A 27,572-nucleotide genomic window follows, 5' to 3' on the forward strand; every position below is an offset into this window, starting at 1 on the left:
TGTTGAACAGAGGGGATGATGGGAGCTGACGACAGCTCGGTGGGGACGAACCCCGAAAACAGGACTGACCTCTGAACCCGAGACACACGCTGAACACGGTAAACACTGTGTGTGTGTGTGTGTGTGTTCATCTGTAGACCAACAGTGTCTGTTGGCTTTGTTAACTTGTGTGTGTGTGTGTGTGTGTGTCAGGTGTCATGGACGATGTGGATCCATCTCCTCTGCGGCGTTTTGTGGTAGCGAAACGTTCGATCACCTCCATCTTTGATCAGCTGCTGGACTTTGTGAAGGATGGCTCCGCCTTTGTGGACGGTCAGAAACACACACACACACACACACACACACACACAGGGTGCATGTGTTCAGTCACAGGGATCAGTAAAGTTATTTTATTTCATGTAAAGTCAAAAGTCTGAAAACATTAAACATAATTTTATGTGATGTTTGTCGTTAAACAGCTGATGATGTGTTGTTTGTTTGTTTGTTGTGATGTCAGAGGCGTGGTGGGAGCTGAGTCTGGAGCTACAGAGCTGTTTTTGTTTGTTTGTGTGTTTGTTAATAACCAGCTGGTGTTGACGTGTTGTTTGTTTGTTTGTTGGGATGTCAGAGGCGTGGCGTGGCGATGACCTGGGTCAGGTGGCGGTGGAGGAGCAGAGTCTGGAGCTGCAGAGCTGTGCCACCAAACTGTGGACCATCAGGGAGGTTCTGCTCAGGAGACACATGAAGGTGGCGTTCTTCGGCAGGTACGTCACTCACACATGATGATCACATGACTCAGTTAAGGAACACGCCCACATGTGATGATGACATCACATCAGCGTAGGGTCTCCTGCAGAGTCTCAAACTAACTCTGTCTCTACACCAGGTGAGTTTGTTTTTTAATGTGTCACGGAAATCTGTGTGCGACTGAAGGATCAACATTTACATCATTCATGACATCATTTATGTGAACGATGATGTCATTCAGTGTTTGCGGCTGTCAGAATGAACTCTGGAACCAACAGAGAGACTCGATATGTGATCAGCTCGTCTGTGCTGAAACAGCTGCTGGCCGGGGAGACGTTCTCTGTGTCCTGATCCTGGTTTCTGGTCTGTTGTCTTGTGGACGTTATTTGTGTTTCTCGTTTCATGTTTTTCATTCATGTTGAATCTGCTTCCTGTTTTAATTTGTTGACTCTCTGCTCATGTGTCGTGTCTGCTTTTACTTCCTGTCTCTGTGTGTTTTCTGTCACACCTGTCTCGTTCGTCCCTCCCTGTTCCCAGAGTCTTCCTCTCACACCTGTTCTGTGTCAGTCTTGTTGGCTCCATTTACCTGTGTCTACCTGTGTGTTTCCAATTGTTCCTCGTCAGTTCGTGAGCATTCGTCCTTATGTCCCTGGTGTCGTTCCCTGCTCCGTCTCCTGCCTGCTGTCTTGTGCTCTGTGTTCATCTTTTTATCCTGATTGGTTTTCTGTTTAGTTCTGGTTCCTCTTTCTTTGACACTTTGAGCCACCTGCCTGTTTTGGATGTTTTCTATCAGCTCGCTTTTTATTAAACCTTCAACCTGCCTGCTGCTCTGCACTTGGGTCCTTTCTCAACTGATGTATGACAGGAAGTAAAACCAGACATGACACAGAAAGAGAGAATCAACAAAATAAAACAGGAAACAGAATAAACATCAACAAACAACACGAAACAAGGACAAACACAAAAAACAGTCCACAAGAAAACAGAATAGAAACAAAACCCAGGATCATGACACACCTGCTGTAAACTCACCACCAGGGGGAGTCCTTGGTTCAGAGCGCTCTGGATGCAGTGCATTCTGGGGGTTGTAGGCCTTTCCACATTGAAACCTTTTTCTCAGTTCTCTCTGGCAACACTTTAAAAACGACTTTAAACATAGGTGACCTGACATTTCTCTTTCAGGAAGTGTGGTGTCACAGGTCTGTGGACCCGGTCACACGGCTCCCAGTCACTAATTTTCCATTCACCAGGTTTTTCCCGCCTCAGCATCATCAAGGCAGCTCAGTTCACCTGTTCCTGACTCTCCACACTTTGATCCAGACTGATTTCCTGTTGCTGACTCCGCCTACTTCGTCTGATTCCCCGTAAATGCCTCAGCCCTCTGTCCCCCCCGATCTCTAGATCTGTTTCCGTGTCCTTGGTTCCTGTTTGCCTGTGGCTGCTCGCCATTACCATGTGATGATGATGACGACACTACAGTGTGAGTGTTCCTGTCTGCTCACCTGTGGTCTCCTGTGGTTCAGAGACTTTCACCGTGTCACCACACTCACCATTGTGTGTGCATCCTGTGAGTATCAACCTGCCGGCTTCTTGACCCTCCGCCTGACCTCGACCTGCCGTCTGCCTGCTGGGTCACTGTTCGACCTGTGTACTGACCTGGTTCTGGATTTTCTGCCTCCATGACTCCATCTCCTGCCGGCTCTTACACCGTTCTGTTGCCTGTTATTGACCTGAGCTATGTGTCTGTGACAAACATCGCTGCTCACTCATTTGCCTCCTGTCCGAACCAGCTTAACTGAAGACTTAACTGAAGTGTTGAGCTGTACTGTGTGCTGATCACCTGCCCTGTCCTGTACCTGTTGGGCTGTGGCATTAAACATCACCTGTTCCTGGTGTCCAGCTGCATTTGGGTCCAAACGTAACCCGTCACATCAGGTCAGTCAGACTTGGAACACTCTGTCCAACTTTAGACTTGGGGGTTTGTGTCTGACCTTTCCTAACGCACCTGGCCAGGTGTGTGTCTGGTCTTTACACACATTGACATCGCGTTTCGGTGCTATTGAGAACACAGTGGTCCGGCCAAGGTTCCAGGACATGTGGACGTCAGTTCCACAGGAAGACAACAGGACGGGGACAAGGGTCTCATCTCCAACCGCCCGACACACCACCAGATCAACAAACCTCCTGCAGCAGACGCAGCGCTGAAGGACCGTCTCCACACTGTTAGCACGAGCTAATTAGCAGCAGCGGCTAACATCCAACATCAACAACTAACAACTTATTAATGACTGCTCAACATGTGATGCTACAGTCAGTATTAATTGGTATCGTTTCCTTTCTGACTGTGTGTGTGTGCATGTGTGTGGGTGGGTGTGTGTGTGTGTGTGTACTGGGGCAGAGCAGAGGAGATTTGTAAATGTGCGACCATGTAGAGACAGAAATGACATGAGATAAATAACATACGGCTCTTTAGTTAGTTTGATAAAAACACAAGGTGTAGACCTGTTCTATAGGAAAGGTAACCTTACATGACTTCTGTTGTGATCTGGAGCTATACAGGAAATAAAACCAAATACAATTAACTTGACCTTCAAGGGGAGGGGGGGGGTGTCCCCCTAATTAAATGGTAGGGGAAACACTGGCAGGTATAAAAACAAAGAGTGTGTCCAGTCCTGTGTGCTGCTGCTGTGAAGAAGCTCCGCCCCTCATGTGACTCACCTGAGACAAACCAGGAAACAAGTTTTTATTCTGCCTGAGTCACTGAGAGAAGACACACAGTCAGAGATGGACGATAAGATTCACCTCTGGACCAGAAGCACCACTTCCACTACCAGAGGACAGCTCCAGGAGGGAATACTGGGAATACTGGGAATACTGACTGCTCACACTGAACCAGAGTTTTACAGCAACAAGGACTCAAAGTGAAAGTAACTCTGAGGGAACAGGAAGTGGCTGAGCTGTCTGCCTGCTGTGTTCACAGCGTCACTCAGAGACAAAATGGCTTCCAGATTAGAGGACGATCTCTGCTGCCCTGTTTGCTGTGACATGTTCAAAGATCCTGTCATCCTGTCATGTAGCCACAGCTTCTGTAAAGACTGTCTGCAGAACTGGTGGACAGAGAAACCAGCACGTGAGTGTCCAGTTTGTAAGAGAAGACACTCAAAGGGCTTAGTACCTCCTAACTTGGCTCTAAAGAAGCTGTGTGAGAGTTTCTTACAGGAGAGAGATCAGAGAGCTTCAGAGGCTCTCTGCAGTCTGCACTCTGAGAAACTCAAACTCTTCTGTCTGGACCATCAGCAGCCAGTTTGTCTCGTCTGCAGAGATTCAGAAAAACACACCAACCACAGATTCAGACCCGTCGATGAAGCTGCACGACAACACAAGAAGGAACTTGAGGAAACTCTGGAGCCCTTAAAGGAGAAGTTAAAGGTTTGTGAACAAGTTAAAGTGAAGTGTGAACAAACAGCAGAACACATGAAGGTCCAGGCCCGACGCACAGAGAGGCAGATTAAGGAGCAGTTCAAGAAGCTTCACCAGTTTCTAGAGGAGGAAGAGGAGGCCAGGATGGCTGCACTGAGGGAGGAAGAGGAGCAGAAGAGTCAGATGATGAAGGAGAAGATGGAGGCTCTGAGCAGAGAGATAGCAGCTCTTTCAGACACAGTCAGAGCCACAGAGGACGAGCTGAGAGCTGAAGACGTCTCATTCCTGCTCAACTACAAGGCTGCAGTGGACAGAGTCCAGCAGCGCCCCCTGCTGGATGATCCACAGCTGCTCTCAGGAGCTCTGATAGACGAGGCCAAACACCTGGGCAACCTGACCTTCAACATCTGGAACAAGATGAAGGACGTGGTCTCCTACACTCCTCTGATCCTGGACCCAAACACTGCTGGTCCATATCTCATCCTGTCTGAAGATCTGACCAGTGTGAGTCGAGGACAGAGACAGCAGCTTCCTGATAATCCAGAGAGGTTAAACTACTGGTGTGTCCTGGGCTCTGAGGGCTTTAACTCAGGGACTCACAGCTGGGACGTCGAGGTTGGAGACAATACATACTGGGAACTGGGTGTGTTAGCAGAGTCTGTCCAGAGGAAAGGAGTCATACACTCTGGATTATGGAGAATATGGTTCTGGTCTGGTGAATACACAGCAGTCTCCCCACCACATCAAGACACTGCTATCCCAGTGAAGAAGAAGCTCCAGAGGATCAGAGTCAATCTGGACTGTAACGGAGGAAAACTGTCGTTCTCTGATCCTGATACTAACACACACATACACACCTTCACACACACTTTCACTGAGAGGATGTTTCCATTCATTTACACTGGGGATGATCTCCCACTGAAGGTTTTACCACTGAAGGTCTCTGTGACTGTAGAACAACAGGAATGAAAGACGTGTTTCAGATCTGATGGTTTATGACTCACAGCAGTCAGACAGATGCACCATGTTGGATTTGTTGCTGATACTTCAGAGGTAGATTAAATATGAATGAATGATCAGAGGGGACGTAGAGCTCACTCAGAGTCAGACTGTTGTCGCTACTCTCAGTTTGTATTTTGGTTCTCAGGTGTTACGAGGTGCAGTGATGTAAATGTAAATGTGAGTGATGGATCTGAGTGTGTTCATGTCGCAGTTTGATCATTTGTACAGTTTGGGACAATCATGAAGCTTCTTCCTGCTCCTTTTCAGACATGAAATGTTGATTTATGTTTTGTTTTGTTTTTTTTGTTTCCCTTTATTTATTGTGTTGTTTTTCTATTTGTAACCCCTATGCAGCAATTTTTCCCTTCATCCAAACCAAATTTCTCCCAAGGGAGACCAATAAGTAACCTTGACCTTAACCTTGAATGTTTTAATGTTCGCCCATGTTTTGAAGGGTTTTTTCTACAATCATTTCTATTTTCTTATTAATATTTTTTAAGTGTTCAAAATCAAATCAAACAGAGAAAGAGTCAGTTATTAAATGTTTCAGGTGAAGTGATGTGAATAATCAGAGTTTAACGGACACAGCCAGCTGGACGACATGTCCCAACACAGGTACGACGCTGAATCTATTAAACTGTGTGGACCTTGAACTGAGGAGAAATCTGGACCAGCTGGGAGCCACTGAGTCACAGCATCACTAAAGACTTTCAGATTCAGAGTTCAGTTTATCAAATGAACTGACAAGTGAAGGATGTCTGCTTCACATTAAGGTGTGTGTGTGTGTGTGTGTGTGTGTGTGTTCAGGGGTTAATTAAGGGTGTTTTAATGGACTGCATGATCAGTGGTGTTTAAAATATAAATCTAAAGTCGATGTAAAACTGTGTTTGAACCTTTCTGTTTGTGTCCACATTAGAGTTGGGCGGTATCCAAATTTTGTTACCGTTAAACCTTCCCCACATTTTCCCGGGGTATACGGTATTACCGTGACTAATTAAAAATCCCTTTGAAGGGCTCAGAGGAAGTCGCCAAATTACGCTTGTGCCTATACCGTTCAGAAACAGAATAGCAAACATCACATAGGTCTAAGAATACTGAAAAATAACAAGACATGAACAACTTTTATTAACAAATATTTAAAAAGTGCAAATGCAGCAGTCAACCAAACAGAATGAAATAACATCACATTGTCTGTGGGCTACAGTCCACTTCCAAAAAAGTGACTATAAATAACAACAGCAGTAACGATAATGTGTACTGTACAGCGTATCCTCAGACCGCGACTAGTACTGTCTGATGGTTTATTTTTAGAGCCTATCAGCATAAATCAAATAGATTAAAGCACAGCTCTACAGCATCCAGTACTAGGGCTCATCAAATAAGAAAAACAGAACAATAAATAACAAGGCATGACTGAAAATAGGCATATATGATCCTATCCTGAGAAGCAACGGGAAATACTGTTCGTTCGGTTATTTTTAGAGCCCACCTTTAGTTTGAACAGTTCACCCTCTCACAGTCCCGACTGTTCTGTCCATCAGAACAGGCGACTCCTCATTGAAAATGACATAAAAACAAAGTATTATGATAACTATAGCAGCATCATATGCTTCAAAACTATTCACGGTTTTTCGCCAGAAAAACCAGCATGTTTACTTTTTCCAGCTGGAGCAGTGCACGTAGTGGATTGACAACTTTGGCTGCAGTGCTGAACACCTGCTCTGATGGAGAGCTTGTGGCACAAACACACGGTTGTGTGTACCTGTGTACCTGTGTACCTGTGTACTGTACGGGTAGTGTATGACTCCGCCCACCAGTCCATCCCGTGGTTGTATGACTCCGCCCACCAGTCCACTCTGTGGTTGTATGACTCCGCCCACCAGTCCATCCCGTGGTTGTATGACTCCGCCCACCAGTCCACCCTGTGGTTGTATGACTCCGCCCACCAGTCCATCCCGTGGTTGTATGACTCCGCCCACCAATCCACTCTGTGGTTGTATGACTCCGCCCACCAGTCCATCCCGTGGTTGTATGACTCCGCCCACCAGTCCACCCTGTGGTTGTATGACTCCTCCCACCAGTCCACCCTGTGGTTGTATGACTCCGCCCACCAGTCCACCCTGTGGTTATATGACTCCGCCCACCAGTCCACCCTGTGGTTGTATGACTCCGCCCACCAGTCCACTCTGTGGTTGTATGACTCCGCCCACCAGTCCACCCTGTGGTTATATGACTCCGCCCACCAGTCCACTCTGTGGTTGTATGACTCCGCCCACCAGTCCACCCTGTGGTTGTATGACTCCGCCCACCAGTCCACCCTGTGGTTGTATGACTCCTCCCACCAGTCCACCCTGTGGTTGTATGACTCCGCCCACCAGTCCACCCTGTGGTTATATGACTCCGCCCACCAGTCCATCCCGTGGTTGTATGACTCCGCCCACCAGTCCACTCTGTGGTTGTATGACTCCGCCCACCAGTCCACCCTGTGGTTGTATGACTCCGCCCACCAGTCCACCCTGTGGTTGTATGACTCCGCCCACCAGTCCACCCTGTGGTTGTATGACTCCGCCCACCAGCCCACTCTGTGGTTGCATGACTCCGCCCACCAGTCCATCCTGTGGTTGTATGACTCCGCCCACCAGTCCATCCTGTGGTTGTATGACTCCGCCCACCAGCCCACTCTGTGGTTGTATGACTCCGCCCACCAGTCCACCCTGTGGTTGTATGACTCCGCCCACCAGCCCACTCTGTGGTTGCATGACTCCGCCCACCAGTCCATCCTGTGGTTGTATGACTCCGCCCACCAGCCCACTCTGTGGTTGTATGACTCCGCCCACCAGTCCATCCTGTGGTTGTATGACTCCGCCCACCAGCCCACTCTGTGGTTGTATGACTCCGCCCACCAGTCCACCCTGTGGTTGTATGACTCCGCCCACCAGTCCACCCTGTGGTTGTATGACTCCGCCCACCAGTCCACCCTGTGGTTGTATGACTCCGACCACCAGTCCACCCTGTGGTTGTATGACTCCGCCCACCAGTCCACCCTGTGGTTGTATGACTCTGCCCACCAGTCCACCCTGTGGTTGTATGACTCCGCCCACCAGTCCACTCTGTGGTTGTATGACTCCGCCCACCAGTCCATCCTGTGGTTGTATGACTCCTCTCACCAGTCCACTCTGTGGTTGTATGACTCCGCCCACCAGTCCATCCTGTGGTTGTATGACTCCTCCCACCAGTCCACCCTGTGGTTGTATGACTCCGCCCACCAGTCCACTCTGTGGTTGTATGACTCCTCCCACCAGTCCACTCTGTGGTTGTATGACTCCGCCCACCAGTCCACTCTGTGGTTGTATGACTCCTCCCACCAGTCCACCCTGTGGTTGTATGACTCCGCCCACCAGTCCACTCTGTGGTTGTATGACTCCGCCCACCAGTCCACCCTGTGGTTGTATGACTCCGCCCACCAGTCCATCCTGTGGTTGTATGACTCCGCCCACCAGTCCACTCTGTGGTTGTATGACTCTGCCCACCAGTCCACCCTGTGGTTGTATGACTGCGCCCACCAGTCCACCCTGTGGTTGTATGACTCCGCCCACCAGTCCACCCTGTGGTTGTATGACTCCGCCCACCAGTCCAGTGTCTCTGACAGTCTCCATCCATGTGAGACATTTGTATCAAGTTTGGTCAGAATTAGTGAATGAATTCTTCAGTTATGGACAAAAACATGTTTTGTGACGTCACACTGACCTTTGACCTTCAATCACCACATTCTAATGAATTTATTCTTCAGTCCAAGTGGACATTTGTGCCAAATTTGGGAAATTCCCTCACAGTGTTCTTCAGCTATCGCATTCATGAGAATTGGACAGATAAGGTCACAGAGACCTTGACCTTTTGATGAGTTCATCGTTGAGTTTTTCCTGATCAGCTGTGAGGGTCATAAGGACAGAGGGATGTCGTATGCTGTAAAGCCCTGTGAGGCAAATTGTGATTTGTGATATTGGGCTTTATAAATAAAATTGATTGATTGATTGATTGATTGAGTCCAAGTGAAAATTTGTGCCACATTTGAAAAAATCCTCCTGAGGAGTTCTTGATATACAGTGTATTCACGTGCTGGAATTTGTTATTTACATGACAACGCCTGAACGCAACACAGGCTCCGCTTCATTTGAGTGAGTGTACAGTGCTGCACTGCTGTGCGAGCAGCGTGTTACACACTGTTCCTAACAATAACTATGTCAGGTAACAAACTGTGTCGGACTCGGGTCGGGTTCGGTCAGGAAAATGCGGCCCGAGCTACGCTCCAGTGTGCTCACCTGTAAGTGCGCACCTGTCTGTGTGTGTGTGTGTGTGTGTGTGTGTGTTGTCACAAACCGGGCCAGTTAGTGGCAAAAAGGAAGTACACATGAAGTACCAAATCAAAATATAATTTATTAGTAAATCATTTAAGTTGAAATTATATCAAAATAAACCAAAAAGTATGAGTGGGATTTAATGTTGAGTGTCAGTCATGTATGCAGTGTATGGGTGAGTGGAGTGTGCTGGGTTAAAGTGTTGAATGCAGGGGAAACAATACTTAGGCAGGTGGAAATCCGGAACCAAGTCCAAGTCTGGAAGCAGCAAGACAGAGAATGCAAGGTTAGACAGCCCTTCAATATCCTGGTCCACATACACACACAGGTGAGGCAAATTGGCCTGACGACCTGCCCACAACTTCCACCCAGGAAGTGAGAGAGCCAGAGAGCAGACAGAGGGGCAGGCCGTCACACCCCCCTCCTAAAGAATGGGGTCCCACCACATTATTTTTCTACTCGCCACTCTCAGCAACCCGGACCCTAGGAGCAAAACAACCAGTGGAGAAAGACCAGATCCCAAATATACATCAAAATGCTGCAGTAATTGAGCTAGTACTTATTAAACTTCCTAGAGAAGAGGACCACAGGTCTTTCAACCCCGTGCTCTCCCGCCTGCAAGAGTACAGCCCCTGCCCCCACATTAGAGGCATCCACCTGCAGGGAAAAAACCTCATCCAGCCGGGGGGCAGCCAACACAGGCGCCGCACACAAAAGTGCCTTGACATTCTCAAACGCCAGTCTACATCTGTCTGACCAGACAAATTCTGTCTCTTTTTTCAAAAGTGCCATCAGTGGCTCCACAACAGATGAGAAATTTCTACAAAAACTTCGGTAATATCCCACCATCCCTAAAAAGCACATTAGCTCTTTCTTGGTGGTTGGAGGGGGATATTTTACTATTGCAGCCACCTTATCCTGCAACATACGCACTCGGCCTTGACCGACTACCTTACCCAAATAGGTGACTGCACTGAATGTGTTCAGACCATGTATCACTGTATATGACCACGTCATCAAGGTACACATCGCAGCCGTCCAGCCCTGCCACAACCTGGTTCATGAGGCGCTGGAATGTTGCAGGCGCGTTGTGCAGGCCAAAGGGCGTAACAGTGTACTTGTACAGACCAGAAGGTGTAATAAACGCACAAATTTCCTGTGCACGCTTAGACAGGGGGACCTGCCAATAACCTTTTAGGAGGTCAAATTTACTCACATAAGTGACCCCACCTGATCTATACAATCTTCCATGCGGGGAAGAGGAAACACATCTGGCTTTGTAATGTTATTAACTTTACGAGAGTCAGTACATGGTCTATAAGTTCTGTCCGGTTTACCGACCAACAGACACGGTGATGCCCAACTCAAAGAACACGGCTCAGCAATATGATTGTCCAACATATATTGAACCTCTTGGTCTAAATGTTTGTGCTTATCTGATGAAACCCGATAAAAGTGCTGCTTTATTGGTGCCGCGTCACCGACATCCACATCATGCTCAATAAGATGCGAGCGAGAAGGCACATCAGAAAACAGGGCAGGATAGCTTTTAATAAGGGCAATCAACTCAGCACGTTTCTTGTCATCCAGATTTGCCAACATGCAATCCAAATTTTGTAGTGACTGAATTTTTCAACCGCCCTTGCAAAACCCCATCAGGAGTCGAACTCTCCTCCAGGCTGACTGCTGGAGATGAGCTCAAATCAACTTCAGACGTACAAGCAGAAGCATTAACCATACAACTCCCACTTTCCCTTTTTCCCTCTGTCTGACGTACATAAAAGGGTTTCAGCAAATTCACATGACACAATCTAGCGACTTTCTTAGAGTTTGTAGTGGCAATGATGTAATTCAGGTCTGACACCTGTCGTACCACCGTGTGAGGGCCTGAGAACTTTGCCTCAACGGGAGAAGTCACAGTAGGTTGTAGGAACAAAACCTGGTCACCAGCCTTAAACTGCTTAGGCTCTGCACGCCTGTCATAGAGAGTTTTCATTTTGTGCTGCGATTTTACCAACTTCTCCTTTGCACTTTCAACTTCCAAAAACAGCCTACGCCTGAACCCATTGACATAGTCAAACAGATTCTGGGGAGGTTCTGTTATCTCCCAACTATCTCTCAAAACAGCCATGGGACCCCGTGCCTTATGACCAAACACCAAATAATTGGGGCTAAAACCTGTGCTCTCCTGAACCACTTCTCTGGCTGCCAACAGGAGCCATGTTAACCCCTCCTCCCAGTCACACCCCAGCTCAGTACAGTAAGAGCGCAGTAAAGATTTCAGTGTTGATAAAAACGCTCTAGGGCGCCTTGTGATTGTGCATGATAAGGCGAAGCTTTACTGTGCTTAATGTAAAGCTGCTGGAGAATTTCTGTGAACATACGGGAGATGAAATATGAGCCTTGATCGCTCTGAATGATTTTTGGTATCCCAAACACCGAAATGAACTGTGTCAAAGCTTTTACCACCGAGTTAATAGTTATGGTTCGGAGTGGACACGCGGCCGGATACCTGGTTACTTGGCATGTGACAGTCATCAAATAATTAAGACCCACTTTTGAACGAGGCAACGGCCCGACACAGTCAATAATCAAATGTTCAAATGGCTGCTCAACCACAAGAATTGGACAAAGTGGAGCCGGTCTGATTGACTGGTTAGGGTTGCCGGTTAACTGACAGGCCCTCACAGTTTGTGCGCATTGGGGTGGAACTCAGAGATACAGAGAGCAGAGATTTGTAAAGGCGCAACCATGTAGAGACAGAAATGACATGCCATGGTGTAAATAAGATAAATAACATAAGGCTGTTTAGTTTGTTTAATAAAAGGACAAAGTATAGACCTGTATATGGGAAAGGTAACCTTACATGACTTCTGTTGTGATCTGGCGCTATAGCCTATAGAAAATAGAGCCCATGGCGCCATTTAGGTTACAACCACCAGTGCTGATATTTATTGTATTCACAAGAATGGGACGGATAATGCCTGTGGCCACAGCTGTTGCCTGGCGCAGAGGCATAAAAATGAAGGTGGGACTAATATTTTATTTTTATGTTTCCACGCTGGTGATAGAAGTGCCCACAGGAATTATGTTTTTGGTTTGTCCATTTGTCCCATTTTCGTGAACGCAACATATCAAGAATGCCTTGAGGGACTTCCTTCAACTCTGCTCTCTGCTGTATGTACAATAATGTCTCTGTGGATGCTGATGCTGAACGATGTGCGTCTGTGCTTCAGGACGAGTAACGGGAAGAGTACAGTGATCAACGCCATGCTCAGAGACCGAGTGTTGCCCAGCGGCATCGGTCACACCACCAACTGTTTCCTGAGGGTCGAGGGAACTGACGGAGACGAGGCTTACCTCACCACCGAGGCGTCCAATGAGAGGAGGAGCGTCAGCGTACGTGCAACACAGAGACCTTAAAGGGACAGTACCAAATGTTGGAACTAGAGGGGGACACAGGAGTGGATTTCCACGTCCCAATCCTAGAAGAGTGACTCCTGTCCCCTCCTAATCCTAGAAGAGTGACTCCTGTCCCCTCCTAATCCTAGAAGAGTGACTCCTGTCCCCTCCTAATCCTGGAAGAGTGACTCCTGTCCCATCCCAATCTTGGAAGAGTGACTCCTGTCCCATCCCAATCCTAGAAGAGTGACTCCTGTCCCCTCCTAATCCTGGAAGAGTGACTCCTGTCCCATCCCAATCCTAGAAGAGTGACTCCTGTCCCATCCCAATCTTGGAAGAGTGACTCCTGTCCCATCCCAATCTTGGAAGAGTGACTCCTGTCCTGTCCTGATCCTGGAAAAATGACTCCTGTCCCGTCCCGATCCTGGAAGAGTGACTCCTGTCCCATCCCAATCCTAGAAGAGTGACTCCTGTCCCATCCCAATCTTGGAAGAGTGACTCCTGTCCCCTCCTAATCCTGGAAGAGTGACTCCTGTCCCATCCCAATCCTAGAAGAGTGACTCCTGTCCCCTCCTAATCCTGGAAGAGTGACTCCTGTCCCATCCCAATCCTAGAAGAGTGACTCCTGTCCCCTCCTAATCCTGGAAGAGTGACTCCTGTCCCATCCCAATCCTAGAAGAGTGACTCCTGTCCCATCCCAATCTTGGAAGAGTGACTCCTGTCCCCTCCTAATCCTGGAAGAGTGACTCCTGTCCCATCCCAATCCTAGAAGAGTGACTCCTGTCCCCTCCTAATCCTGGAAGAGTGACTCCTGTCCCATCCCAATCCTAGAAGAGTGACTCCTGTCCCATCCCAATCTTGGAAGAGTGACTCCTGTCCCATCCCAATCTTGGAAGAGTGACTCCTGTCCTGTCCTGATCCTGGAAAAATGACTCCTGTCCCGTCCCGATCCTGGAAGAGTGACTCCTGTCCCATCCCAATCCTAGAAGAGTGACTCCTGTCCCATCCCAATCCTAGAAGAGTGACTCCTGTCCCATCCCAATCTTGGAAGAGTGACTCCTGTCCTGTCCTGATCCTGGAAAAATGACTCCTGTCCCGTCCCGATCCTGGAAGAGTGACTCCTGTCCCATCCCAATCCTAGAAGAGTGACTCTTGTCCCCTCCTAATCCTGGAAGAGTGACTCCTGTCCCATCCCAATCCTAGAAGAGTGACTCCTGTCCCCTCCTAATCCTGGAAGAGTGACTCCTGTCCCATCCCAATCCTAGAAGAGTGACTCCTGTCCCATCCCAATCTTGGAAGAGTGACTCCTGTCCCATCCCAATCTTGGAAGAGTGACTCCTGTCCTGTCCTGATCCTGGAAAAATGACTCCTGTCCCGTCCCGATCCTGGAAGAGTGACTCCTGTCCCATCCCAATCCTAGAAGAGTGACTCCTGTCCCATCCCAATCTTGGAAGAGTGACTCCTGTCCCCTCCTAATCCTGGAAGAGTGACTCCTGTCCCATCCCAATCCTAGAAGAGTGACTCCTGTCCCCTCCTAATCCTGGAAGAGTGACTCCTGTCCCATCCCAATCCTAGAAGAGTGACTCCTGTCCCATCCCAATCTTGGAAGAGTGACTCCTGTCCCATCCCAATCTTGGAAGAGTGACTCCTGTCCTGTCCTGATCCTGGAAAAATGACTCCTGTCCCATCCCAATCTTGGAAGAGTGACTCCTGTCCCATCCCAATCTTGGAAGAGTGACTCCTGTCCTGTCCTGATCCTGGAAAAATGACTCCTGTCCCCTCCCGATCCTGGAAAAATGACTCCTGTCCCCTCCTGATCCTGGAAAAATGACTCCTGTCCCATCCCAATCTTGGAAGAGTGACTCCTGTCCTGTCCCGATCCTGGAAGAGTGACTCCTGTCCCCTCCTGATCCTGGAAAAATGACTCCTGTCCCGTCCCAATCCTGGAAGAGTGACTCCTGTCCCATCCCGATCCTGGAAAAAATGACTCCTGTCCCCTCCCAATCCTGGAAGAGTGACTCCTGTCCCATCCCGATCCTGGAAAAAATGACTCCTGTCCCCTCCCAATCCTGGAAGAGTGACTCCTGTCCCGTCCCGGTCCTGGAAAAATGACTCCTGTCCCGTTTCCTTGTAGTGTTTGTAAGTAATTAAGAAAATGGCACCTACTCATATTAGACCTACGTATTTATAGATGCATATAATGCTCTCTGGTTGCCAGGGCAACAGCTTTGGTCTCTGTTTACTTCCTGTCAGCTCCATTCCAACAGGAAGTACACTTGGACCGATGTAAAATGTTGTCAAGTTAGAGAATGTCTAAAAACATGAAGGATATTAAACCAAATATAGTGCAATGCTAAAATAACACAGCTAGCATAAATGCTATATCCATGTGGTAAATAACTAGCGCTTAGCATCGTTCCCATGGATTCTTAAAAGGCTTTGAGCTTATTGATCTAAAAATAAGACTTTAATCTGTATCAAAATGTCTTAAATCAATCCTACAGAAGTCTTAAAGATGCTCAGACAGAAGAATTATTTTACGAAACTTTTTATTTCTGACGTTTGGTGTAAAATCTAAAAAACCACAGAGCCACAGAGTTTCAGACACGTTTTCGCCTGCGTTCGACCCAATGTTTCATCATGTTGGACGGAAGCAGATTTGTAAATACAGTTTTAAAAATTATTGTAAAAATAACGTTAGCTACGAAGCTCCATAGTGCTGAAGATTAAATGAGCACAAGAACATGAGACACTGTCCCTTTAACTGTCAGCGTTACTCTGTCTGTCAGTCACATGACTCTGTCATAACCTTCATCCTCCTCCCTCCTCCTCCTCAGACGGTGAACCAGCTGGCTCATGCCCTCCACATGGATCCCACTCTGGACTCCGGCAGCCTGGTGAAGGTCATGTGGCCTAAAAGTCGCTGCGCTCTGCTGAGAGACGACCTGGTGCTGATGGACAGGTGACTTCCTGTTCACACCTCCAGCCCAGATCTGATTTAACCCTTTAATCTGCCTCTTCACTGTGACACCTGGAAAAACAGACAGTATTTAGTTTAATGTGATGTAAAATAAATCATAACCTACAGATTATAATCTGACACACGGTACGTTTCATATCGACCAGACTGTGAAGATGATTTATGATGTTTGGGCTGAAACGTGTTGACAGGAGCAGTTCTGTGTGTTAAGCGTCACTCGATCAGAGGACACATTATTTTATTCTGTTTGAGTTTGTCAGTTTGGTCATCGTGGAAACATTTCAGAGAATCAGAATTCATCCAGGAAAATTTCCGCTCCGAGTTTTGAACTCATCAGAAACAAACTGCACCTGAATACAAATAAAAACAAGAAGTCAAAATGTCAGCACAGGAATAATTAATAATATTAATTTCTGCCTCTGACGCCTGACCTCTGACCTCAGCCCTGGTACTGATGTCACTTTGGAGTTGGACAGCTGGATCGATAAGTTCTGTTTGGACGCTGACGTCTTTGTTCTGGTGGGAAATGCTGAGTCGACGCTCATGAACACGGTGAGAGGATTGTGTGTACGTGTGTGTGTGTGCGTGTGTGTGTGTGTGTGTTGATCTTGTTTGTCTCTGTGTGTCCGCAGGAGAAACTTTTCTTCCACAAAGTTAGTGAGAGAATCTCCAAACCAAATATCTTCATTCTCCACAACAGATGGGACGCCTCAGTGAGTGAACCAGAATACATCGAGGAGGTCAGTGTGTGTGTGTGTGTGTGTGTGTGTGTGTGTGTGTGCGCTTCAGTTTACACCTGTGACATCACATCATCTTTCCTCACTTCTTTCCTCTGAGATATGAGGAGAAAAAACAAACTGAGAGAGACGAACCAAGTTGAAGGGAACTGGTAGGGCTGGGCGAGATGACTAATGAATATATGTATAGCAATACACTGTATATGTGTCAGTATGAGAACTGATACTCGCAGTACCTTTCGATTCCTTGGTGAAAAGAACCCAGCGATACTCATTTTTTTGAAGAACCAGAAGAACCGATACCAACGTATGAATCGGTGCTATGACTCCTCCGGAACTGATGGGGGCAGTATACGCCATATAGGGTTACAGTCCATGCCTACATTCAGAGCGAGGGGGTGACGAGGAAGAGGAGAGAGCGGCTGCCTGCTAAAGCTCACATTCAGAACCAGCCACGGCCGCACTTTAGGCCAGAAAATAGATCTGCTAGCAATATATGCAGTTTTAAACTTTGTCTGTTTGTACACAGAGAACAGCTTGAGCCAGCTGCGTGTGAGCTAACGATCAGGGACTTCACTCTCAGCAGTACGTGACTGCGCATGCGCGTCTACTTCTGAAACACAGTGGTTGGGGTGCGTTTGATTTATTGTACTGGGACGTTTGTTTTTCCCACAACTGGACCACGGACGTCAAAAAACGCTGTGTGCACCGGGACAGGACAAACAATAAATGAAACCAACAAAACTCCACACATTCTTGTGGTCGGCTCAAATGCTGTCAGCGTGATTTAAATAGTAAATATTTGGTTTATTGCAGATATTGATCAGTGTTTTTTACAACGAAAAATAGATAAAGAGGAAAAGAAAAAATATAAGTAATATCAATCTGTTGATAGAAATGTTATTTTATATGCAAATATTTTAATGAAGTATTTCTTGTTTAAGTACATGGGATCTTAGGTTGTTCGTTTTTTTACCATGGAATCGACTTTGGTATTGAGAATCTTAATGGTATCGGCACCGACTACTGAATTTTTGGTATCGTGACATCCCTAGTCAGTATTTTGAAATCTGGTCTGAACTACTGTAGACTGCTAAAATACATAAGTGCTCTTGTAATAAACGATGTGACTGAGGTGTGCCCAGTTTAGGGGACTGAGGTGTACCAGTTAAGCTGACTGAGGTGTACCCAGTTAAGCTGACTGAGGTGTACCAGTTAGCTAACTGAGTTGTACCCACTGTGTCCCCCTGCTGTCCAGGTGAGGAAGCAGCACCTGGACCGCTGTGTGAGTTTCCTGGCGGAGGAGCTGAAGGTGGTCGGTCTGGACGAGGCTCCGGGGAGGATCTTCTTCGTCTCGGCCAAAGAGGTCCTGAACTCCAGGATGCAGCGAGCGCAGGGCATGCCTGAGACAGGTGAGACAGGTGAGGGACAGCAGGGGGAGGAGCCTCCTCATCACACAGACACAGGAGGGCGACAGATGTGTCAAAGTGTCCACAGATGACTTCACTCTGACATACACACCTGAGTACGAGTCGCTATCAGATGAATCGATAAGGGGAGGCCTTAAATCGGACTCAGCATCGACTGTGGGTCGTAACCTGTGCAAAGATTTAAAATATCTTATATAGACTCTCTTTATGTCTGTACACAGTGATGACGTATTTTGTGGGCGGAGCCTAACTGGAGAGAACATAACGTTTTCATATCCATGAGTTTATGATCTACGTGTAGCAGAAAATCAAGTTTAGTCTTTGGTGAATTCTAATGTGTATATTGAGGCTGTAATGGCTGCTGGACGCTCAGTACAGGAGTGTGTGTCTGGATTATTTAAATGACTTAATTATTTACATGATGAAACATAATTCATCGTGAGTGTAGTGAATGGAAGTTCTGACTGGAGCCACAAACCACCAGGAAACAGGATTGCAATCAATCAGTCATCCAATTTATTTTAAATCACAGGGTGAATGTTGGTTCTGTGATGTTGCAGGATGATTACCATGGTTCTAAACAAAGAAAGAACAGATTACATTATCTTGACAAACAAATGAATTCACTCTTTGAAGCATGTTGAATATTAAAGGACCACAAATCTCTCCAATAATGATTCCCAAACACATGATTCTTAACATTATTTAACGAATTAGATCAAATAAATTATCCATTCTTCATGTCAGAGACACTATAATTAAAGGAATATAAAGAAACTACTTACATTGGAGGTCAAACCAAAAGACACCTGACAAACACCTGACAAACTGAGTGATCTTTAGGCCTCTATTTATAGAGTGGGAGGTACCACTGATACCCTGAGCCACCACTGGGTGCCTCCTCCTAGTGGAGAGGAGGGAACATGAACTGGCACTTTCTGACAGTGAGAAATGTAAAAACTCAGGTTTGTCAAACATGGACTTGTCTTATTGTCCCTGGTTAATATTTGTGGAGACGTCCACATAGAATATCATTTAGTACAACTTACCAACGTGCTAGCGCGCTAGCTAGGTTGCTAACGCTGTGTGCTGATTAACACCTGGAGCATAACAAAGTATATTAGCTGTCACCACTGCTCACTTTATTAAGGACACCACGAGAAAACCTGTTCTCAGTTTTTGTTAACGTAGAGACTATAATGTGTGTTTAGCTCATCTGCATCCAGGCAAGGAAAATGAAAGGCTCGCTAATGTTAGCCATGTAGCTAACGTAGCTAGCGTGCTACCTATAGCTGAACGCTGACAGGTAGAAACAAACGATGATCCATCATCTGTTTAATAATCTAAACAAAGAACATGTTTTCTTGTGGCGTCCTTTCTAAAATGAGCAGTGCTCAAAGTTTCTATATTCTGTTCTGATCCAGGAGTTCATGAACAGGCAGTGTTAGCTAGCTAGCTACAAAGTCGTCTGTTACCTCCACATTAAATGATAATATATGTGGATGTCTCCATAAATATTAGCCAGGGACAATAAGACAAGTCCATGTCTGACACATGTGAGTTTCTTATCTTAACCTGTGTTCCTGTTCTGACATCCAACGACACAACAAGACATTTTTATTCCAGGTACGTCACTGTGTCTCTCTGATGTCCGCTGTTTCTCTGCCATCAGTATGCACACGCCACTGCTGTGATGTAACTGTGATGTAACTGTGATGTAACCGTGATGTAGATTGAGAACTGCTCCACATAGTCAGGTGTTTAAGTTCAGAGCAGTGTAGCAGTCATGGTGTTTAAGTTTGACATCTACAGTAGATAATGACCCGCCAGACGTGTGTCTTCCTGCAGGTGGCGCTCTGGCTGAAGGTTTCCAGGACAGGCTGAGAGAGTTCCAGATGTTCGAGAGGACGTTTGAGGTACAAACATTTAGTTTGATGGTCCACATCAGATCAGTGCCGTGAACCTGAGACGGTTTCAAACCACGTCTGATCCTGCAGGAGTTCATCTCTCAGTCTGCAGTGAAGACCAAGTTTGAGCAGCACACAGTGAGAGCGTGGCAGATCACTGAGGCCATCAAAGCTGTGATGGACGCCATCAACATTGCCTCTGCGGACAGGAAGTCAGGAAAACTCACTTCCTGTTTAACATTATATATTTAGATAGAGTCTTTTTTTCTGGAGCGTCTGACCTCTGACCTCTGACAGGATCTGCTGCCTGGAGGAGCGCGAGGAGCAGAGGGACCGGCTGGACTTTGTCCGAGGACAGATTAACCGTCTGACCGACAACGTCAAAGAGAGGATCAAGACTCTGACTGATGATGTCACTGCCAAGGTAAAGAGATCCACCTGCTGATCACTGCGCTCACGCTTCAGCAAACACACCTGTCCTGAGTGAATTCAGACTGTTGCTGAGTCACGACTCTGACAGAAGAGTCTTTAGCTTCATCACACCTGCGTGCTTAGAAACTGATTCAAGATTTTTAAGTGTCAGGTGGGACCGACCCTCGGTCCTGTTACTGTGACCATCCTCAGACACACCTGTGTTTAATCACACACCTGTCAGCTGGATGGGTTGTCTCAGAGTCTGAGAGAAAATCTGCACTGAGAGAATAAAAAGTCTCAGATCTTTAACCTGTGAAAATCTGACGTGTTGTGTTTAAGTTGTTGTTCAGTGTAGTCATCGATGTTAAACAGGGTTTACAGCTCAAATAAACCTGGGGGAGGTTTTTGTGGAGGATCAATTCACAAATGTCAATAATTGATTATGTACATGTTTGTTTATAACATCATGCTGATGGAACAAAAGAGGCGGAGCTCAACTGTGAGGTCAGCGTAGCACCCTGACAGTCTACAGTGCCGATGAGCTAAAGTTAACAGGTACTAGGTCTCCACAAAGACGGCAGCTGCAGCTTGTTTTAATTTCATGTCTCAGTAATTCCATCTGTGAGGTGAACAGGAAGTACACTTTGAATACTTACTGACGCCTTCACCCAGAGGCAAACGTTAACGAGAGGAGCAGCGATCAGCGTGTAAACTGGCCGACCAACATGCTGCAGCATGAACCACATGAAAACACCTCTGTGGTGAAGACAACAAGTCTCTGCTCTCAGCTCATTACAGCTCACAAGGTTCACTGACAAATCGATCTATATTACAGACAGGCCTTTATTTGCCACACAGTGTAGCCACAGCAGGCTGCTAAAAGGGACTGGGCCTTTAAGTTTTACAGTAGATTTGTTTTTAGCTTTCTTTGAGAAATATTCAGGGAGCAGCTTCTCTCATGTCTGTAGGTCACGTGTTCTCTGACAGCGGCTGCGTCCCTGATCTTCTCCCAATAAACCAGCAGCAGATGATCGCAGTGTTGTTGGAGACAGATAGTTACCAAGGGAGTTAGTGATGTAGCTCGGCCCCAGCCCATGGAGGGCTTTGTATACAAGGGGGAGGAGCTTAAAACCAATCCTAAATGTAACAGGAAGTCAGTGCAGAGCAGCTCAGACTGGCCTGATGTGCTCTCTCCTCTTGGTTCTGCTTCATAGCTGCAGAGTTTCACTCAGCTCAAGTCTCTCAGTAAAAAGTTTGTCACAGTCGAGACGGTTTGAAATAAAGACATGAATCAATGTTTCAGCATCTTTTTCATTTAGAAATGGGCGTAGATGTGACGACGGACAGTAACAGCGGGTTGATGTTTGTCAGGTGGCCACGGCGCTGTCCGACCAGATCCGCTCACTTCCTGTTCTGGTGGAGGAGTTCAGAGCCGACTTCAACCCCACACAGGAAACTCTGGAGCTCTACAAGACTGTGAGTACTGCAGCACTCAGGTACTCCACCTGTGTACAGGTACAAGGTTCAAAGTTCACTTTATCTGTCAGTGTGAAGCCAAGTTAAGCACACACACACACACACACACACACACACACACACACACAGTCTTAATCTAAATGTTGTTTCAGAGGAACTGACGACACATTAAAGCTGATTTACTTCCAATCCAGTTTACAGCACAAACAGTGTGTGTTTCATTAGTGACACACACACACACACACACACACCATGTGCACATTTTTCTGTGCCCTGGGTTTTGCCTCTTAGACAGACTGTCCCAAGCTCCTGCAGACACAGCTCAGGGCTGAGGAAACACAGTACCAAAACTGAATGTGTGTTTTGACTGACAGGTGACAGGTGAGTGTTATCACAGGGTCAAAGGTCAACATGATCCGCTCCTGTCAACAACACTACGTCTGATTTTATCAGTCAGAATGATACGAGACACCTGAAGCAGCGTCATCACATATAACACATTATAAACAAAGGAAACTGAGTTCACGTCTGACTTGACTTTATTCTCTCTGCAACTAAACAACAGGAAACAAGTTTTCACCTCAGACACAAAACACAGAGAAATAACGCTGATGATGGGAGTTGATGTCTTTCAGTGAGTGTTTTTGTCTCGTGTCCTCAGAAGCTGCTGCAGCACGTGGAGGAGAGGATGGTCGGCAGTTTGTCTCACCGCTGCTCCGTCAACATCCTCAAAGACATCAGAGACGCTCAGAGATTCATGATCGGTACGTCGTCTCTTCACGTGTTGGTTCACTGCTGGTCACAAACGTGTGACGTGATCCTCTGTCCTCTGTCCTCAGACAGCGTCCGTCCTCTGCTGTCTCTGCCTGTCCACGATCAGCTCTCCGCTCCCTCCACGTCCTTCGACCTGACGTACGACCTCGGCCTCGTCGCCCTCTGTGCAGATTTTCGTGAAAACATTGAGTTCCAGTTTTCTCTGGGCTGGACTGCCCTCGTCACCCGCTTCATCGGAGCCACCAACGCCAAGCGAGCACTGAGCGGCTCCGACCTGCGACTGCAGGTGTCCTCACCACATCTTTTAGTTCTGAAATGGCAGCTGTTTATAACTGCTCCCAAAGTTTTCCTCTGGTACAGACAGGCCACACCCCACCTGATGTTTGACCAGTATTTATTGTCCAGCACACACCCTGAAACCCTCACACCACGTGAACAATTCAGACACCAGCATTTTGTCAGCACAGAATAAATCCACAAACCTCCACTAAATATCAGGACAAAATAAATCACAGTCACATCGTGTGCCTTCTGACCAACAGTTCAAGAGATGTTTCAGTCCTTTAACATGCTGGCTCTGTCTGTGACCAGCAGGTCCCGGCAGCTGACAGGTTCATGCTGTCCATTCAGCACAATACACACTTTGACCAGTAGGTGTCAGTAAGACTCCACAGTTAGTTTTTCATAAGGAAACACGTCCTCCGTGACAGCGACACTGAGCTTGTGTTTCTTTACAGGGCTGTGAAACTGTCATTTCTTAAAATCATAATTATTTACTGAATTTCAATAAATAATTGAGACGAATCAGTGTTTTAATGACATGTTTAAAGTTATTTTGCATTTACAAACAGTTCTGAAGTCCACGTTAATGATTGGAAATCAAATGAATGAAAAGAAATTTGACTTTTAGTGTTCTTATAGATCAGCTGCTGTTTGTTTGTTTGTTTGTTTTGAAAGGATTACTCTGTTCCAGTGGAGAAAGTTACTGTGATATAATTTTGATGACTCACTGACGTCCAGTGATCCAGTTAATGTGACATCATCGTCACTTTTGCATTTAGTGTCTCTGATTCATACAGGTCCTATAAGTGTCAAACTATAGGACGGTCACAACATGTCCTCCTGAGGACGTCCCCTTAATACATTTTTTTCTCCTCTCAGTGTGACGGTACAAACAGATCATAAATAAATATAACGAAATACACTGACGTGAACACAAGACATAAAACACACATCATGATATGATCAGTGTTTCTGTTAGCAGGGCTGTCGTACATGAGTGTGAGTGTGTCCTATGTTCCTAACTGTGACCAGAGGAATGTTCCTGGAGGAGACAGAAATAAATTAATGGAATTAATAATAATAATGTTGTTAGGAATAAAATAAAGAGTGAAAACATACGTGCGTCACACACACACATGTATGTGACACAGTTTTAATCCTGTAACTGTGAAAACTCATTATCCCTCGCTACAGGAAGGCGCCAACTTTAAGGATGAGATGGTGGTTTCCATAGCGACAGGTCTGGTCTCCGTCACCTCCCGGGCGTCCATGACGGTGCTGATCATCGGAGGAGTGGTACGTCTTGATTGTTTAGTTTGTAAAACGTCATTTGAAGTCGTGCATTTATAATTTCTTTATTTGTTATTTCAAACATTATTATTTAAATTAGGAAAATAAATTTTATTTTTTCGTTTAATTTTTTTTGTTTTGGTTCTGATTTAACGAGTTGTTGTCACAACAGTTAGAGAGGAGCAGTCGTTTGGTCTCAGGCTCCTCCCACAGCTCGTTAAATGTGTATGAAAAATAAGAACAAAGTTTAAAAACAGAACGTGAGACATAAAATAGTGTCGAAGATAAAAAATCAAATAAAATCATATTTGTGTTGTTGGTTGATCCTGTACCTCAGCGGTCTGCTCCTTTAAAGCCTCTCAGGTGTCAAGTGTGTGTGTGTGTGTGTGTGTGTCTGTGTCTGTGTGCTGCAGGTGTGGCGTTCGGTGGGCTGGCGTGTCATCGCTCTGTCACTGTCTCTGTACGGTCTCCTCTACCTGTACGAGAAACTCACCTGGACCGACGCCAGCAGAGAGCGCGCTCTGAAGCGGCAGTTTGTGGAGCACACCACCCACCGCCTGAGGGCTGTCATCCCCGTCACCAGCTCCGCCTGCAGCCAGCAGGTGTATAAGTAAGACCGCACCCCACTCCTGACACACAGTCACGCCTGAGCCGACAACTGATGTTAGCTTGAACACACCTGACGTGTTGAACGCCTAATGTTAGCTCTGACTCACCTGACGTGTTGAACGCCTGACGTTAGCTCTGACTCACCTGACGTGTTGAACGCCTGACGTTAGCTCTGACTCACCTAACGTGTTGAACGCCTGACGTTAGCTCTGACTCACCTGACGTGTTGAACGCCTGACGTTAGCTCTGACTCACCTGACGTGTTCAACGCCAGACGTTAGCTCTGACTCACCTGACGTGTTGAACGCCTGACGTTAGCTCTGACTCACCTGACGTGTTGAACGCCTGACGTTAGCTCTGACTCACCTGACGTGTTGAACGCCTGACGTTAGCTCTGACTCACCTGACGTGTTGAACGCCTGACGTTAGTTCTGACTCATCTGACGTGTTCAACGCCAGACGTTAGCTCTGACTCACCTGACGTGTTCAACGCCAGACGTTAGCTCTGACTCACCTGACGTGTTGAACGCCTGACGTTAGCTCTGACTCATCTGTCACGTTTGTGTTTGAGGGAGCTGTCGTCCACCTTCAGCCGTCTGACGCAGAGAGTGGACCTCAGTGAAGCTGAACTGGAGGGAAACATCCGTCAGCTGAGCTTCAGGATCCAGAGACTTGAGAACATCCAGAGGAGGTCCAAGGCCTTCAGGTCAGAGGTCACACTGTCACTGAGGGGGGCGGGGTCTTTGAGAGGCTGCAGGTACACCAGCAGATCTTAGATCCACTAATGTTTTAATCCCAACAGGAAACTGTTCCTTTATAGCAGCTTGAAGAATAAAAGCTGAAGCTTCTGTTGGACAGATCCTGCTCTTCTGTTGCTAGGACAACAGCTTAGGTCCCTGTTTACTTCCTGTCAGCTGCCAGGCAGACCAACCAAACACTGGTTTTCATGTCGGACACCGTAGTTAGTAGCTCCTCCACGATGAGCAGCGTCAGATAAACACAGATTTATAACCTGAACCTGTTTCCTGGTGTAAATCAGCTGGTGTGTTTGTTCTCTGTGGATCATTCAGCTCCTGAACACTGAGGGAATTCTGAGCAGGAGAAGTTTCAGCTCTTCACTGATAGATGCTACAAAATCCCTCTAAATCTGACACACTGCACCTTTAAATGATATACACAGACTTGTATATATGTATAGTATATATATATAGATATATACTATATATAGACTATATGTAGATACATAGATGAACAGATAAACTTTATTTTCCATCTCAGTGGAAATTTGTTTGCTTGTCTCAAAACAGAAGCCACGACCCCGCGGGTGAAACGTGTTTGTAACGTTTCTGATGAAGATAAATTAAAGATGAAGCAGTTCAGACTCGTGTTCGGTGCAGCAACTGATTTACTATCAATCAACAAAATACGTTGGTCTCAGGAAGAAACTCCTCAGTGGACACGACCCCTGAATGTGGCGCAGCACAGTTACAGTTAAAGTACGACATGAGGAACAAGATCCTGTTCTTGTTCCTCCTCAGCTGTGACGGTCTGAGGACAGAGGGACATCGTATGCCGTGAGACCCTCTGAGGCTTGTTGTGATTTATGATTCTGGGCTTTATAAATGAAGCTGAATTGAATTTAGAGGGCCGCCACGCTGCTGAGTGAGTCAGAGTGAAGAGGTGGAGACTGACTGAGTTCTGTGTGTGTTTTCAGGAACAGAGCGACGGAGCTGGAGACTCAGCTGGAGCTCTTCTCTGTTCAGTACCTGCAGGGAAACTGAAGTACAGCTGAGAGCTGCAGCGCCTCCTGCTGACAGACCTCCACACTGTTCACGTGTCACACTGTGACTCTGATCTCCAAACTGTCTCCTCTCACTCCTCCTTCCTCCGCCTCTGCTCAGGACGAGTCGTGAACGCAGGGCGCCACGCAGCGAAGTGACCGACTGCACTGCTGAACTCTGAGCTTTTGTTCTGTTATTACAGATATTAGGTTTTATTATTTCAGGAGGTGGGAGGACATGAGTCACGTGACTTGAGGACTTGAGACTTGCTTGACTAACACTGATGAAAGACTTGACTTAACTTTGACTCTGTAACCAAGACTTGATTTTGACTTGAGACAGACGACTTGAAATTATTTGACTTTTTTTAATTCAATATTTATATTTTTCTAGATGTTGAGAAGTTTTGTTTTTACATTAAGATGTTCGCAGCCGGGGAGGACCCACCGGCTTACATTTGTACTCACACCACCACAGCTCTGTGCTCCTCCTCCACAGCTCTGTGCTCCTCTTTCACAGCTCTGTGCTCCTCCTCCACAGCTCTGTGCTCCTCTTTCACAGCTCTGTGCTCCTCCTCCACAGTTCTGTGCTCCTCTTTCACAGCTCTGTGCTCCTCTTTCACAGCTCTGTGCTCCTCTTTCACAGCTCTGTGCTCCTCCACAGCTCTGTGCTCCTCTTTCACAGCTCTGTGCTCCTCTTTCACAGCTCTGTGCTCCTCTTTCACAGCTCTGTGCTCCTCTTTCACAGCTCTGTGTTCCTCCTTCACAGCTCTGTGCTCCTCTTTCACAGCTCTGTGCTCCTCTTTCACAGCTCTGTGCTCCTCCTTCACAGCTCTGTGCTCCTCCACAGCTCTGTGCTCCTCTTTCACAGCTCTGTGCTCCTCTTTCACAGCTCTGTGCTCCTCCACAGCTCTGTGCTCCTCTTTCACAGCTCCATGCTCCTCCTCCACAGCTCTGTGCTCCTCCTCCACAGCTCTGTGCTCCTCTT

General features: G+C 46.8%; 2 protein-coding genes across 2 annotated transcripts; both read left to right on the forward strand.

Moving 5' to 3' along the window:
* The first annotated feature begins 12 nt into the window (after positions 1-12).
* mfn1a (mitofusin 1a) lies at positions 13-27,129 on the forward strand. Its single transcript, XM_033649546.2, has 18 exons — positions 13-98; positions 193-312; positions 608-743; positions 12,740-12,902; positions 15,743-15,867; positions 16,329-16,437; positions 16,518-16,625; positions 17,881-18,034; positions 19,901-19,968; positions 20,050-20,171; positions 20,257-20,383; positions 21,745-21,849; positions 22,511-22,613; positions 22,689-22,909; positions 24,100-24,201; positions 24,609-24,805; positions 25,376-25,510; positions 26,519-27,129. The coding sequence occupies exons 2-18, from the start codon at positions 198-200 to the stop codon at positions 26,583-26,585; spliced, it is 2,157 nt and encodes a 718-aa protein (XP_033505437.2). The 5' UTR covers positions 13-98; positions 193-197; the 3' UTR covers positions 26,586-27,129.
* On the forward strand, positions 3,451-5,574 carry LOC117271414 (nuclear factor 7, ovary-like). Its single transcript, XM_033649548.2, has one exon. It carries the CDS (start codon positions 3,724-3,726, stop codon positions 5,113-5,115), a length of 1,392 nt encoding a protein of 463 aa, XP_033505439.2. The 5' UTR covers positions 3,451-3,723; the 3' UTR covers positions 5,116-5,574.
* Positions 27,130-27,572: the final 443 nt, after the last annotated feature.

Source organism: Epinephelus lanceolatus, chromosome 12 (assembly GCF_041903045.1).
Source record: "Epinephelus lanceolatus isolate andai-2023 chromosome 12, ASM4190304v1, whole genome shotgun sequence".
NCBI classification, from domain to species: Eukaryota; Metazoa; Chordata; class Actinopteri; order Perciformes; family Serranidae; genus Epinephelus; species Epinephelus lanceolatus.

Excerpts from the sequence above, each read along its gene's own strand:
- mfn1a (XM_033649546.2), top strand. The coding sequence starts at position 198 with ATGGACGATGTGGATCCATCTCCTCTGCGGCGTTTTGTGGTAGCGAAA. Across the intron at positions 313-607 it reads TGGCTCCGCCTTTGTGGACG|AGGCGTGGCGTGGCGATGAC; the intron begins GTCAGAAACACA and ends TTGGGATGTCAG. Across the intron at positions 20,172-20,256 it reads ATTGCCTCTGCGGACAGGAA|GATCTGCTGCCTGGAGGAGC; the intron begins GTCAGGAAAACT and ends GACCTCTGACAG.
- LOC117271414 (XM_033649548.2), top strand. The coding sequence starts at position 3,724 with ATGGCTTCCAGATTAGAGGACGATCTCTGCTGCCCTGTTTGCTGTGAC.